The 14,406-nt window shown below is 64.5% G+C and overlaps 2 protein-coding genes across 3 annotated transcripts; both read right to left on the bottom strand.

The window, feature by feature from the left end:
- Positions 1-127: 127 nt before the first annotated feature.
- SLC2A4RG (SLC2A4 regulator) lies at positions 128-4,227 on the bottom strand. Of its 2 annotated transcripts, none has more exons than XM_040080020.2 (7): positions 3,613-4,227; positions 2,808-2,917; positions 2,476-2,720; positions 2,006-2,106; positions 1,640-1,898; positions 1,149-1,228; positions 128-1,063 (listed from the first exon to the last, which is right to left on the bottom strand). In XM_040080020.2, the coding sequence occupies exons 1-7, from the start codon at positions 4,041-4,043 to the stop codon at positions 952-954; spliced, it is 1,338 nt and encodes a 445-aa protein (XP_039935954.1). In that variant the 5' UTR covers positions 4,044-4,227; the 3' UTR covers positions 128-951. The 2 variants fall into 2 exon arrangements, with proteins under 2 accessions (XP_039935954.1, XP_039935953.1); XM_040080019.2 differs by having other exon boundaries at positions 2,476-2,723.
- Positions 4,228-9,619: 5,392 nt separating this feature from the next.
- On the bottom strand, positions 9,620-11,933 carry LIME1 (Lck interacting transmembrane adaptor 1). The gene is made up of 5 exons (XM_040080021.1): positions 11,818-11,933; positions 11,281-11,329; positions 11,105-11,192; positions 10,513-10,925; positions 9,620-10,293 (listed from the first exon to the last, which is right to left on the bottom strand). Exons 1-5 carry the CDS (start codon positions 11,931-11,933, stop codon positions 9,907-9,909), a joined length of 1,053 nt encoding a protein of 350 aa, XP_039935955.1. The 3' UTR covers positions 9,620-9,906.
- Between the last annotated feature and the right edge of the window lie 2,473 nt (positions 11,934-14,406).

Below are 14,406 nucleotides of genomic sequence, written 5' to 3' on the forward strand. Positions count from 1 at the left end.
ACCCTGCAATGGGGGGTCCCTGATGCAAAGGGAACCCTCCCACAGGGCAGGAGGGTGGCAGGGCCACCACCCCTCCCTGTCCCCTCCCTGTCCCCTCCCTGTCCCCTCCCTGCATGGCCTGGCCAACCCCGAGCTGCTGCCTGGGCTGGAGAATGACAGGACAAGAGGGGAGAAAGGGTTTTGAGAGAAAATGGTTTTTTTGGGGGGGTAAAAAGGGGGTTTAAAGTGAATTAAACCCCTTGAAACCCGCCCAGGGCTGGAGGCACCCCGCTGCCGCAGCGCCGCGCGCTCTCGTGCTGTGGGAGGGAGTAAGGTAAAAATACGGATTTTCATATATTTTATTTAAAAAATAAAAACCACACGAAGGAAAAAAAAAAAAAAAAAAAACCAAAAGTCAAGGAAAACAAAAAAAAGACCCCTCTTTGTGCAGTTTGGCTTAGTGCAAATGGGCGCATTCCTGCAGGCACTTCCCGGGGCATCGCCCCGGCGGGGGCTCCCCAAAACGAGAGAGAGAGAAATGACTTTACAAAGAGTAAAAACCCCCCTGGGGGAGGTGAGGGGGGGGGCAGGCGCCCACCTCTGCCCTGGGCACTGGGGCTGCCCCCCGGGAGCAGGTGGGGGGCAGGAACGGACACCCCCTTTTCCGAGCCCCCGCCGGCCACAGGGGGATCCCCAAACCGGAGCGGGGAGGGGGCCGGGAGCAGCCAGACACCCCCTGCCCACCCCGCCGGCAAGGAGCGGGCTTGGGTCCTTGGGTTTAGCTTATTTTCGAAGGGGGGGAAAAAAAGGCAGGGGCTGGGGCGGGGGGGACCAAGCTCCGTGGCGGGGGGGCTGTGTGTGTGCATAAAGCTTTCGGGGGGGCCGTTCCCTGAGTCCGGGGGGCGCGGCCGGGGGGGCGCGAAGGCACCTCGAGTGCAAAATGTGCAAGAAGGAGGGAGCGGCGGGGCTCCGTCAGTCGAGGAAGCGCTGGCAGGCCTTCTTCCAGCGGCACGCCGTGCACCACATCTCCCGGTGCTCCATGCCGTACACCTTGCGGCACTTCTTGGCCTCCCCCCGCGGCCGCCTGCGGGCAGAGGGGACACGAGTCACAACCGGGGGCCACACGCTGGCGGCAGGGGACAGGGCGGGGCACCGCAGCGACGGCTCACCTGGGCACGGCCGGCGGCTTGGGTGGTGGCGGGGTGGGGACAGTGGGGGACAGCGGTGGCCGTGGCGGGGTCCGGCAGCCCTGGAGAGAGAGGACGCAACCTTCATCAGACAAGGTGCTGAGGGAGGGCAGCAGCCCCACCTCTGTCCCCGTCCCTGCTCCATCCCTGTCCCCACTCCCTGTCCCCCTCCACCCCTGTCCCCATTCCATCCCTGTCCCCCTCCATCCCTGTCCCCGCTCCATCCCCATCCCCATTCTATCCCTGTCCCCCTCCATCCCTGTCCCCACTCCCTATCCTAGTCCATCCCTATCCTCGCTCCACCCCTGTCCCTGCTCCATCCCCATCCCCATTCTATCCCTGTCCCCTTCCATCCTCGTCCTCAGTCCATCCCTATCCCCCTCCATCCCTGTCCCCGCTCCATCCCCATCCCCATCCCCATTCTATCCCTGTCCCCCTCCATCCCCATCCCCAGTCCACCCCTGTCCCCTCACCTGGTACGCGTGGTCAGTGTGGACATGGCAGCGGCCGGGTGGGGCCGGGGGGCTGCAGGGGGAGGCCAGGGCCAGGTCGAGGATCGGCAGCGCCGGCGGCGGAGGAGCCTCGGGGCCGGGAAAGGCGGGAGGCACGGAGGAGGTGGGAGAGACCGGAGTGAGGCTGGAGAGCCCGTCCGTCAGCGCATCCACGTCCACGTCCAGCTCCGTGTAGTAGAAATCCTCCTCGCCATCGCTCTGCTCCAGGTCGGCTTTCCGGCTGTGGGGAGGGCAGAGGCTGGCTGGGACACGTCCCCCCAGCGCCGCGGGACCCTGCACGGGGTACCAGGGGCTCTGGGGGTGTCCAGGGGCACCCCCTGTGCTTACCCAAGGTGCATGGTTCGGATGTGCTTCTGCATCCCTGAGGAGCTGCTGAGGACTTTGCCGCAGCTCTTCCACAAGCACTTGAACATCACCTTGGTGGAGTTCTGCAGGAGACGGGTGTCAGGCTGGCAGCCCCATCCTCATCCTCATCCCCATCCTCATCTCCAGCCCCACTGTCATCCCAGCCCAAATATCATCCTCACTGTCATCCCCAACCTTACCCCCATCATCGCCTACACCTCCAAACTCATCTCAACTGTCATCCCTATCTCCAACTTCATCCTCTCCATTCCCAACCCAAACGTCACCCTCCTCATCTCCAACCTCACTATCCCAATTCCCAAACTCATTCACATATCCATCCTCATCCCAACTGTCACCCCCATCCTTAACCTCATCTTCCTCTTCATCTCCATCCTTACTATTCCCAAAACCCAGCTTCACCCCCATCATCCTCCCCGGCTTCATCCCACCTTCCTCTTCCGTGGGGTGGGCTCTCCAAAGATGAAGTGGGTGCCATCGGGCTCATCAGGGCCCTCATCCGGCAGTGGGCCAGGCAGGAAGGTGCTGGGGACGTGGCTGGAGAGGGGGGGTGAGGGTGTGGAGGGCGTGGATCGGTCGCTGGAAGGGTCCCAGCTCCAGTCCCCGCTGGTGTTGCTGCTGCTGCTGCAGCTGGAGGACATGGCAGGAGCCTCCTTCCAGACCTCGCTGCCGGGCTCTGCTGAGGAGGAGGAGGAAGAGGAAGGTCAGGTTCTGCCGTGGGACACGTGTCCAGGGCTGTGGGGGGACAAGGACACGCTCCTACCTGGGGCATGAGTGGCCGGTGGGTGCCCGAGCACCAGGGGGCTGGCAGAGAGGCTGGTGAGCACCGCCGCTGCCATCACCTCATCAATGCCCGCCTTGCCCGAGAGCTTCCTGCCAGCGAGAGCAGAGGGGGCTGTGTCAGGATGGATGGGCCCCCTGGGACCCTCTATCACTTTCCCTGCCCCAAGACCTCCCACCCACGGTGGGCTGCACCCACCCCAGGGTGGTTTGTGTGGGGTACAGGGGCGGCACGAGGTCTCAGGGGTCCCATCACCAGGTGAAAAGGCACCCACAGGTGTCCCACACCCTGCAGCACCCAGAGATGCTGCTGACCCCTGCAGGGATCATCCCAGCAGCTGGCTGGAATTCCCCTGGGCATGGCGCAGGCAGGGGGGCAGCCAGGCTGCCAAAATGCCACTGCCTGTGCCGTGCCAGGGGCAACTCTCCGTGCCAGTGGGCAGCACCATGCCGGCGGGTACTGGCACTTGCATCCTGCCCAGGGACGCAGGGGTGGCTTGCCTAAGGCCAAAAAGTTCCTTGAGGTGGACAAACGACTATAAAAAAATTAGATTATAAAAAAAAAAAAACAAGAGGTGAAGAGCACCCGAAAGCATTTTGCAAACGGATAATCCGGTGATGCTCCCAGCTGGGAGCCCCCGGAGCTGCCGGAGCGGGACAGCCGCTCACTGCCGGGGATCCCGGCGTGGCCAACAGCGGCCAAAGTCCTCCTGCAGAAAAAACCGCGGCTCCTGCAGCGAGGCCGGTGCTGGTGGGCGGGTGGTGGCCGTGCCCGTGTCCCTCCCTACCTGTGCCGGGGCACGGGGATGCACTGCACGGCCGAGTGCAGCGCCAGGCAGCGCTCCAGCCCCGCGTCCAGCACCCGCAGCACGGCCTCCTGGCTGGCCGCGTCCTGGCGCGACGGCGGCTCCTCCAGCCAGCCCTCGGATCCCAGCGGAGCCTGCGGGAGAGACGGCAGCGGGCAGCAGGGATCCCCCAGGAGAGGATTCCGCAGGGATCCCCGTCGCCTCGGTGGGATGGGCAGGTGGGTCTGGGGAGCTGGATCAGCGCCTGCAGGCAGGGCGGTGGTGGGACCCTGACAGCCACTCCGTGGGTCCCCCTGGGGTGAATCCCATGTGGATCCCACCAGGTCGCGATGGGATCCAGTCAGGAGTTCCTCAGCACTCTCCAGATCCCCCTGTGACGCCGCTGCCAGCACCATCACCCACTGGCAGAGCATCAGCAGGGATCCAGCAGGGATTCATTCCCACAGAGCCAGGAGACGACCTGACACCCTCCTGGCAGCGCAGCCCTAAGGCGGCAGCACCCACATCCCACACCCCGGTACAGATCCACGCCTTGAGAAACCACATCCCAAGTTTATCCCGCTCTGAGCGGATCACCCGGGATCCAGCGGGCATCCCAGAGCCGGGAGCACACTCGCGCCCGCCAGGCCAATCCCAGACAGCGGCACCCACCGCCTGAGCTCCGGCACCGAGCGGATCCCGCTCCAGGGGGATCGCACGTGATCCAGCACCGAGCGGATCCCGCCGCCAGCGGATCCCGCCGCCGGCGGATCCCGGCCGATCTCCCCGGGGCGCGGCTGGGCGGATCCCGGCGGCGGGAGATCCCTGGAAGATCCCAGCGGGCTGCGATCCAAGGAGAGACGACCCCGCCGGGGGCGCGGGTGATGTGACCCACCACCACCCCCCGGCGCCCCGCCGCCACAAACCTGCCCCCCCTTCCCGCCCCCCAAAGTTTATCCCATCGCGGCGCCATTTTACCGGCGGGGAAAGTTTCGGGCGGGCCGCTGTCAGCTGTCACCGCCTCTCCCCCCCCCCCCCCTCGCCGCCTCCCCCGGATCCCACCCCGGTCTCCGCCGCCGCCCCCAGTACCTTGGCGGCGGCGGCGCGGGCGGCGGGCGGCGCGGGCGGGGGCGGGCGGGGCGGCGGCGGCGGCGGGCGGGCATTAGGACCGCGGGCGGGCGCGGGGGGTCCATGCGCGGAGCGGCCGCGGGCCCGGCGCGGGGGGGGGGGGGAGAGTGTGGGGGGAGCGCGCTCCGCCGCGCGCGGCCCCGGTGTCGGCGCCGGCCGGGCCACGCCCCCCGAGCGCCGCGCCATTGGCCGGAGGCGCGCGGGCTGGAACGCGGCCGCCCGCTCTCCGCGCCGCCGATTGGCCGAGGCGCGCTGCCACTTCTGCCCGCCGGCGGCCGCGCCCCTCTCCCTCGCGGGGCCGCCACGCCCCCCGCCCGGCCGCGCCCCGCCCCCGCCGGCAGCGGCCATCTTCGCGCGCCCCGCCCTCCCGCCGCGCGCGCTGCCCGCGGGGACCCCCCCCCCCTCTCCCCCAAATAAATAAACACCACCCCAAAAACCTCACCCCCACCTCCACCGCCCGTGTCACCGCCCCCTCGCCGCTCAGTCCTCGCCGGCACCCCTGGGGCCACCGTGAAGTCGCCTTCCCCCGCCTTTTCCCGCCAAACTCGCGGGGCTCCCCAAAAGTTGCAGAGGACCCCCGAGAGTTCCGATTTTGTTGTTACGGCGCGGGATTCTGGGCGCCCCCCAAATAAACGCGGGGGATCCCGCCACCGCGGAGCATCCCGCAAAACTCCCGGCGGCTCCTGCGGACTTACCGGGGTGAAACTTGCAGCATTAAAATTTGGGGGATTGGCGCTAAAGTGACGTCCCCCGCCAAATTATAGGGCTGCCGATAAGTTACGGGGGTTCTTCAAATGTTGCAGAGATCCTCACAAAGTTGTAGTCCCCAAAACTCATAGTGTCCCCCCAAAATTCCCTCCGAAGTTTTATATCCCCTGCAACTTGCCTGTGGGGCTCCCCCCATCAGCTCTAGGGCTCCCCCAAAAGTTACAGTCACCTTCGGCTAGAAAAGGGGTGTGGTCTGGACTTTTGGGGTGTTTGCGCAGTTCCCAGTAGGAAAGAAGTCCCTAATTCCGCCGTCAGTCCTGCCCGCCAGGCGGAATCGCTGCCAGAGCCCGGCATGGCAGGGCTGGGTGTGGGTGGGGTGCCCGGGCTGCGAGGGGTACAGGAGGAACTTGGGGCACGGAGGTGCAGGGGGGTACACGGGCTGCACGGGCTCCATGGGGAGCGTGGGCTCCCCCGGGCATGTGGGATGCGTGGAATGCCCTGGGTGCAGGGAATGCTTGTTGTCCGTGGGGTGCATGGGATTCTGCGGTGCTTTGGGGTGCCCTGGGTACGCGGGCTGGCAGGGGTACCTGTAGTGCAGGGGGTACGTGCGGCCCATGTGATACATGGGGTGCGTGAGGTTTTGGGGTGCGTGGGGTGTTTGGGGAGCTCCGGCTGGCGCCCAGCCGCGTTCTGCTCCTCACCGGCCCCAAAACCCGCGGGGCCGCGAGCGCCGGGCGGCGGCCAGGGGCCACCAGGTCCTGCTCCCGCTGGATTGACCAACCCGCAGCCTGAAGGCCGGGACAGAGTCCGTGCGGCTGTCCCGGATGGCGGCCCCCGCCTGTCCCCCCCGCCTGTCCCCCCCCGCCTGTCCCCCCCGCCTGTCCCCCCGGCCTGTCCCCCCCCGCCTGTCCCCCCCCGCCTGTCCCCCCCGCCTGTCCCCCCGGCCTGTCCCCCCGGCCTGTCCCCCCGGCCTGTCCCCCCCGCCTGTCCCCCCCCGCCTGTCCCCCCCGCCTGTCCCCCCGGCCTGTCCCCCCCCGCCTGTCCCCCCCGCCTGTCCCCCCCCGCCTGTTCCCCCCCGCCTGTTCCCCCCCGCCTGTCCCCCAGCAGCCCGGGGCTGCCTGACACGGCTGATTCCCGTGCCTCGGGGGCTGTGGGGTTGCTGGGGCGGCATCCCGGGGATCCTCTGCCTGGGGAGGCGATGTTCCCACCTCGGCTCCTGGGGTGCTTGGCCACCCCTCGTTCCCTGCTCTAGTGGAGGGGAGGGGCTGGAGGTGCCGGTTCCACCCTGCGCCAAGCCCAGGTGTTTTTCCTAACAGTGAAAAAAAGCAGCAAACCGGGAAAACCCCCACGAACCCGGCCAAGCGCCCGGTGTCACCCCGACACAGCCGCCCGCGGGGTCTCCCTGCACGCCACAGGAACTGGGGACCAGCCGGATGAAGGGCAGTGTCCCCCAAGAACCGAGACACCCGCGGGACCCCAAAACCTGCCCGGGCAGCACGGGAGGAGGAGCACGGCCGGAGCAGCCTTTATTCCCCTGCTGTCCCGTCCCTGGGGAGTCAGATCCCGCACCCCCGTTAGCGCAGCCCTGCAGCAGCCTGTGGGGCCCGGGGGAGGCTCCGCGGCCGCCCCCGCTCTGGTTTAATGGTTAACGGCGGCCGAAGCGCAGAGCTGGAGGCTCCGGCAGCTTCGTTCGGTGTTGTGCAATTCCACGAGAATCGCCCCCCCTCGCACAGGGTGCCACCAGGCTCATCCCCGGCCCGGGCAGGGGGGCTCGGCAGGTTGGCATCCCAAATTAAAATCGTGCTCGTAGCACCCCCTGAGTCGGAAAGGCCATGCAAGAATCAGTCCAACTCCTGGCCCTGCACGGGACTCCCCCAGGAGTCACCATCCCGGGGAGATTCCCCGTGGTACCTGGACGCCCGTGCCAGGGGCTGGCTGCGGACCGGACTGCGATGCCCCTCGCCCAGGTGGTCTTGAGAGGAAGGCGCGGCCGTGCCCGCACTGCCCATGTCCCCCGGAGCTGCCGGGGGACGGACGGGGCCACACGGGTGTGAACTTCGGGGCTGTGGGGCCAGGCGGGGTGCGGAGCTGTTCGGGTGTGGGGCTGGTTTGGGTGCAGAGCCCTGCGCTGTCCTACAGCCACAGAGCTGCGCGGGCTGCGGAGCCGTCCGGGGTGCAGGGACCCAGGGGTGCCGATCCTTATGGTACAGAGCCCCGTGCAGCGCCATGCAGCGTGTCGCACCGTGCAGGTGTCGCACCGTGCAGTGCGCCTTCGCAGCACCGTGCAGGACTACAGGACAGCGTGCAGCCCCGTTCAGCCTCTCACGGCGCTCGCTGGGCTCCTGCTCGCTCCCTCTTGCGGGAATGGCACCGTGCAGCAGCGTTCCCTCGCAGCGCCACAGAGAGCCCCGCACACTCTGTGCCCCGGGGCCGAGGCGGGGTTCTCCCAGCCCTACCCTCTCCCCTCGCTCTGACCCCAACCTCGACCTTCCCGACCAGACCCTGAGACTCCAAGTGACGCTTGGGATGGGTTCTTCATTCACCACCGGGGTTCCGAGTCTCCGGCCAGGGCTCCAGGCACAGTGTCATCACCCTGAGGACTGGGCAGTTGTTCTCTTATTTAAGCCTGGCTCTCCCATAGGAGTTATGGGCAAGCGGGCAGCCCTGCGCGGCTTCTGCTGCTGCTGGGGTAAATTGGAGACCAAATTTGGCCACCTCAGCTGTGCCACGGCAGAGCTGGTGCCGTTCCAAGCCTGCCTTTCCCCAGGGAGGTGGCACAGCGGTACCCACATCCCAGCCCACAGGCAGCGCAGGGACCGGCGCGAAGCCACGCTGATCCCGGACGAAGCGATGCTCCCGATGCTGGCAACACAGCCCAGAACAGCTCGGGGGACCCAGGCTGTGCGGTGGGATGATGGAGAAGGGGAGCAGGGGAAGGAAGCAGCCGGGGGCAGCGCGGTGGGAGCCCACGCGTCGCTGTGGCGGACAGGCAGCAGGAAGAGCGCGGCAGCACCGGCACCAGCCGTGCTCTATCAGCGCCCTTATCTCGCAGGGGGATGGGAGAAGCTCTCGAGGGCGGCTGTGGTTTGGCGTCGAGCGCGGGGCTGACGACGCCTGGGGTGCCTCCAGCTCTTCAGCGGGGTTTGCTGAGCGCCGCGTTCTCGGTTTTAATCTCCTCACCTGCCGCGGTGCAGGGGCAGAGATGCTGAGGGAAGGCGCCTCGCTTCCTGCCACGCAGCTTGGCACGGCTCGGCTCGGCTCGGCTCGGGGGCTGCAGGCTCCAGCCGGCTCCGCCGAGCACCGGGCCATGGTTCCACGAGGCCGGGCAGCCGCTGGCCAGCCGGTGGCCATGTGACAGGGACACCGTCACTGCCTCGCCACGGCGTCCCTTGAGGCACGGGCGTGCAACTCCACCGCGGAGGAGAGGAGGGAAGATTTAGCTCCGGTACACATCCAGCTCACACAAGGCTTTTTTTTGCACATGGAGGCTGCAGGATCCACGTTCTGGAGTTCTGCGGGACCCTGGCTTTAACCCAGCCCTGTGCAAGGCTCTGCTCTGGCGCAGATCACCCCATACACAGCTCTTGGTGGCTGTGTCCCCATTTCAGAGGTGCCAAACCACCCATCCAGGGCAGGCGCACTCACAGCCACATTGTGCTCAAAGCTGCTCTCCCAGCACCAGTTGCAGCAGCAAACAGCCCCCCAGAACTAGGGATTTAGACCCAGTTTAAGAGCGTAAACCTTCTCTCAGCCTTTTAATGGTGTTTGGGAAAGGGCTGCCCATGGAGACACCCTTGCATGGCTCTGAAAGGGTGGGAATGGAGCAGAGCCCACAGCCCACACCAGTGAAATTTCTGTGCTGTCCTGTACAGGGTCAGGAGATGGACTCGATCCCCTGTGGGTCCTTTCAAACTCAGGATCTAGTCTGACTCCATGAAGGCACAGGGCTGACCCCATCTCCCCATAACAAGGGAGATTCTGTGATGGGAGCAAAACTTCTCAGGACTTCTTGGGGGCTGGAGGGGACCCTGGTCTGCCCCAGGCAGTGTGAGGAGAACAGAGACCCTCAGTCATGGCAGAAACCTCCTGAAGAGGGTCTGATCCTGCAGCCCAAGGCATGGGGCTGGCTGCAGCCCTGTCACCCCCCTGCCCCAAAACAGGTCCCCACCCTGTTCCCATTTTAGTGCCAATGCCAGCCCTGTCTCACTGGGGTTCCACGCAGCACCCAGCACCCCCAAACTGCCCGTCTTGGGACATCCTGCCATCAGCCTGCCGGCACCAGCTGGGCTGGGACGAGGACACTCAAAGAAAAGTAACTGAAAATATGTACAGAGAGCGAGTTCAGGGACACAGCCGCTCTGCTCTGGTGGGCACAGGGCTGCTGGCACCGGTCCCTTTGGCACCCAAAGGTGTCCAGCCAGGTGGGACCCCCCTGTGGCACCGCCCCTGCTCCCGGGGGGGCTATAGGTTGGTGATGTAAACCTCCAGCCCGTTGGCCGCCGTCCGGGCAGAGGCTTTCCGAGGCTCCCCTGCCCAAATGTCCACCACGCTCTCATACAGGTTCTCAGGGACACAGTCCTTCCCTGGCTTGTCCCGTTTTGCCGCCTTCCTCCAGTGAATGTCCACGGCCTCGTAGTCAGGGTCGGGCCCACGGCCCTGAGCAGTGCATGCTCTGTCGTTGATGGACTCGTAACAGGGGTCAGGGGGGCCTGGGGCTGCTGGGGTCCCCTCCTGCTGGCCGGGGAGCAGCCACCCAGGAGCCGCCTCCTTCACAGCCCTCGGGGTCGATGCAGGCGCCTGGGATTTCTTCTTGGTGGCTTTGCACACCGTCGAGTACATCTCCTCCAGCTGCAAAAGGAATTTTATTTTTGGGTGGAGGTTTGGGGGAAATCCCTGCCCGCTGCAGGGTATCTTCATGATTTTGTACCCCCCATCTTCTGACAGCCCCCCAGGAGGATCCTGGCAGTGGATCCTAACTTACACCCTGCTCCAAACATGAGCACTACAGGGAGACAGGGAACTAAATGACCCCCCCTGTGCCCCATCCTTGCTGCCCCCCAGTCGTACCTTGGCCCGAGGGGCATCGCCTGCTCCATCCCAACAGTGCTGTGCTCCGGGGGGTCCTGCCACAGCCCCATCCTGCACCTCCACCGACACCTCCTTCTTCACTTTATGGACACAGGCGTAATCGGCTGCCCCGTGCACAGCCCGTGGAGGGGACACCTGGGTGCCACTCGGCGTGGGGGGCACCGGGGCGTCCTCCCCCCGCACTGCCAGGCACTCATAGACAGCGTCTGGCGCTGGTTTCCGCAGAGGGCTGAAGAGCAGGTTGGAGTAGGTCTGGTCGGGGGCTGGGGAAGGGGCCAGGGGCTCAGGGACGGGGATCTGGGGCAGCTCCCGGTGCAGGAGGCCGGAGCTGTGCAGGGATTCGCCTCCAGGGGCCGCGGGACAGCGGAGATCCAGGCTGGCCGGACGCTGGACTGTGGGAGAGAAGAGGAAATGAGGGGATGCCACAGGCACCAAGCCCTGTGCCAGCACAGTGCCAGCGCTGTGGCACGTCTGTCCGTGACATGATGTGCTCTCTGGGCAGCAGGGGGGCTGCAGGCAGTGGCCAAGGGCCACCAGCGCCTCTGGCTCCCCCTGCTCCACGGCCACTCACCATCATCTCTGACCTTCACCCTGTACAGCTCGTGCAGCTTCGTGTCCGACTTGCTGAGCGACCGCAGCTGCGTCTGGCAGAGCAGGGCCTGCCGTGGGGGAGCAGACACCCTCAGGCTGGGCTGAGAGCCCAGAGCACGCCCCGGAGCTCATCCTGCCCCCCAGATGTGCTCTTACCTCATCCACGAGCTTCACCCCGTCTGGAGCCACCTTCTTCCTGCCCTTCCTGCAGGGAGAAGTGGGGCTGAGCCCAGGGCAGATGGCAAAGCCAGGGGTGAGGAGCAGGTGTCCCAGGTCCCCAAGGCACTCCCAAAACCCACATCCTGCTCCTTCCCCAGCCCCACAGCAGGCTCTGTGCTGGCTGGGGACATCCCAATGGCATCCTGCACCCCACTGAGCTGTGCAGGGCACCACCGGCACCACCCTCAGCACTGCCCATCCTGCTCACGGCTCAGCCCTCTCTCGCTGCCCCTCTGAGGTTTTTGGGGTGTAGGGGGTGTTCCAGGGGACTGTGACTCACAGGATCAAGCCAGGTAGAGCTGCACTGGGGCACAGGTGGGGGCTTGGGGTGAGCAGGGCAGCAGATCCCCGCGGTCCCAGCTCAGGATGGCTGCACGCAGAGTCTCCACGTGCAGCCACCAAATGCCACTGAGGCACCCCCAGCCCCATCCCGGCCCCAGGAGGGGGAGTGGAGGAGCCCTGGGCAGCACGTACCGTTTGCAGGCAGCACACAGGGTGCCCAGATAGACCAGGCCACCGAGCAGGGCCAGGGCGGTGCCGGCTGGCAGGAGCCGGGCCCCTGCTGACCCCTCGCCGCTGGCTGCAGCCATGGAGGAACTGCTCCCAGCACCACTGCAGGGCTGAGCTCTGAGGAGAGAGAACACGAGCTGGAGATCAGCCAGCTGCTGCTGGGCTCACCAAGGCATGAAATGGTGCTCTATGACCCCCAGGGCTTGAGGGACCCCTGCAGCACAGTCCCCAGCAGGGGGGTCTCTCTGGATGCTCTGGATGGGGACATTTCACGGGCTGTCCCATTTCCTGGGTAGGGATTGCCATCCCCAGGGTCACTGTAACACCTCCGGTGTCCAGCCCCATGTGGACACTTGGCAGCGAGTCATCTGCCACCACTGAGGAAAACTTCAGATGTTGGTTCCTTTCGAAAAAAAAACCAATCCAACAAAGCCAGTGGGATTCAAGCTCACAAGTTGCCACTAAATTGATGAAAAGGAGATGCCCAGGAGCCTCAAAAACCCTCTGGGGACATTCTAAAAATGACAGAGTGCTTTCTGGGACACCAGGACACCACCCCGTGCTGTGGGATGGGGGTTACACTGCTCCTGAGCGTAGGGGAGGCCAGTAAGGACAGGCAGGATGACTCAATTTCCTGGAAACAGGGTGAGCTTCAGTGTCTCCTTCCCCTCCCTCCTCTCCCTCCTCATGCCCCGAGCTCAGCAGAACACACCAGGACACCCTCCTTCTTCAGTGGATTCACATGGACCCCACATTCCCTGTGCCACCACAACCCCAGGTCTGCAGCTGCTCTCTGCTGTGACACCAAAGCAGAAAACACCCAATCCAATCTTCCCACACCTTTCCTCTGCCTAAAGCTGCTCCTTGCCCAAATCCAGCCCTTGTCCCTGTGCTTTCCTCAAGGCAAAAATCATCCCTGCAAACTGCAGCAGTGGCAGAGCAAGCGGCACCGGGGCAGGAGGGTGCTGGGGAGCCTGACACAAAGCACGGATGCTCCCCAGCCCGTCAGGATCACCCCCTTCCCCAGGAGGCTTCTGGTGACTCCTGTCCCATCATTCCCAGGCCACCATCCCCGTCCCTGCTCCGCTGCCAGCGAGAACCCAAAGCAAAAGCTGACACCCCTTCACCTTCAGCGGCGTCGACGGCGGCTGCGGCTCCCAGCTCTGCACAGCTCAGCTCTGTGCACCCTGCTCTAGAAAAAAAAGGCTGGCCTGACACCAGTACCCAGGAAATGCCTGATCTGAAAGGAAATGGAGGCAGTTCCTGGAGTAAAACGCAGCTCCAAGAAGCCAGGGTGTCCGATCCAGATGGGGCCAGCAGCAGGGTCCGTGGGCAGAGCTGGGCAGGACCAGCTTCTGCCAGCACGGGTGGGAACCCAGAGATCCGGTGGGACATGCCCAGCACCTCTTACTCACCCTCTTGCATATCTTCATCACGATGACAAAGCCCAGATGAGCTCTGGTGAGAAGCCACCCTGCCTTGAGTAGGTCTCAGACCCACAGAAGCTCCCCACTCCCCTGCACCCCGGGTCACACAGCAGCATCTTTGGCACGTTTTTGCCCCAATAACCAGAAGGTCTCTGCCCATTTGCAGCGCCCTTTTATCTGAGAGCATCCTTTTATCTAAGAGCTTCCCATGCCTTTGGAAACTGCCCTGACTGAAGCATGAACCCTGGAGAGCAATTATTTCAAGGCAGAAAGTGAGACAGAGAGGTTTTAAGGACTAACCAGGCTGGACAGACTGGCTTAGATCAGAGCTGGGAAGGGGAGGCTGTTCCCTTTCCAACGACATTTTAATTAGACAACACGGCTTTTCTGTCTGAGCACACTTTAATTATTCAGATTACCTGCAACAGGGCCGGTGCGTTAGACAGAGCCTGGAGCTCCTCGCTGGACTCGTTCAGCTCATTAGAGTGATGGAACCATGGGCTGCAGGACCAGGGCAGAGCTGAGCAGGCTCTGGAGCTGAGCAGACAAAGCTGTAACGAGGTTCGACGGCCGGGAGCTGGCGTGATTTCGGAATCGAGGTGGGAGCTTTCAGCATGCTGAGGCAGGAACACACGGGGCAGCTTATCCCACAGCAGGGGGATTTTCCATCCCTGAATCCTGAAGATTGAAAGGAGAGACTTCCTTAAGCAGAAATGAATGCAGAGAAATTCTTCTGGCCTACTTTCTGTGGAGCAGGTCGGTGGTCGCTCCAGGATTTCTGTCCAGTGAAGCTGTGCAGTGTGTGCTCCTCAGCGTTCAGGCTCAGCAGCCACTGGGAGAAGCTGCTCCTCGGCACAACACGTTGGGTCTCCCAAAATCACAGATTCGCGATCAGAGCCCAGTGCCTGACTAAAGACGCTCAGGTGGGACTGAGCAAGTTTGCAAGGCAAAGTCTCAGCCAGACCTTCTGAAAGCTACACCTGAATTTCCTGCCGATGAAGTTATCGATCTCCCAGTCCTGGGGCTGCTCCCCGGGGCAGGAGACTCAGCAGCTTTGTAAGGCGCTGGCTCTGCCAGCCGGGGTGGCTTTGAAGAGGTGGATTTGAAGACGAGGGCGGTCACAGCC

Source organism: Hirundo rustica, chromosome 16 (genome assembly GCF_015227805.2).
Source record: "Hirundo rustica isolate bHirRus1 chromosome 16, bHirRus1.pri.v3, whole genome shotgun sequence".
Classification (NCBI taxonomy): Eukaryota; Metazoa; Chordata; class Aves; order Passeriformes; family Hirundinidae; genus Hirundo; species Hirundo rustica.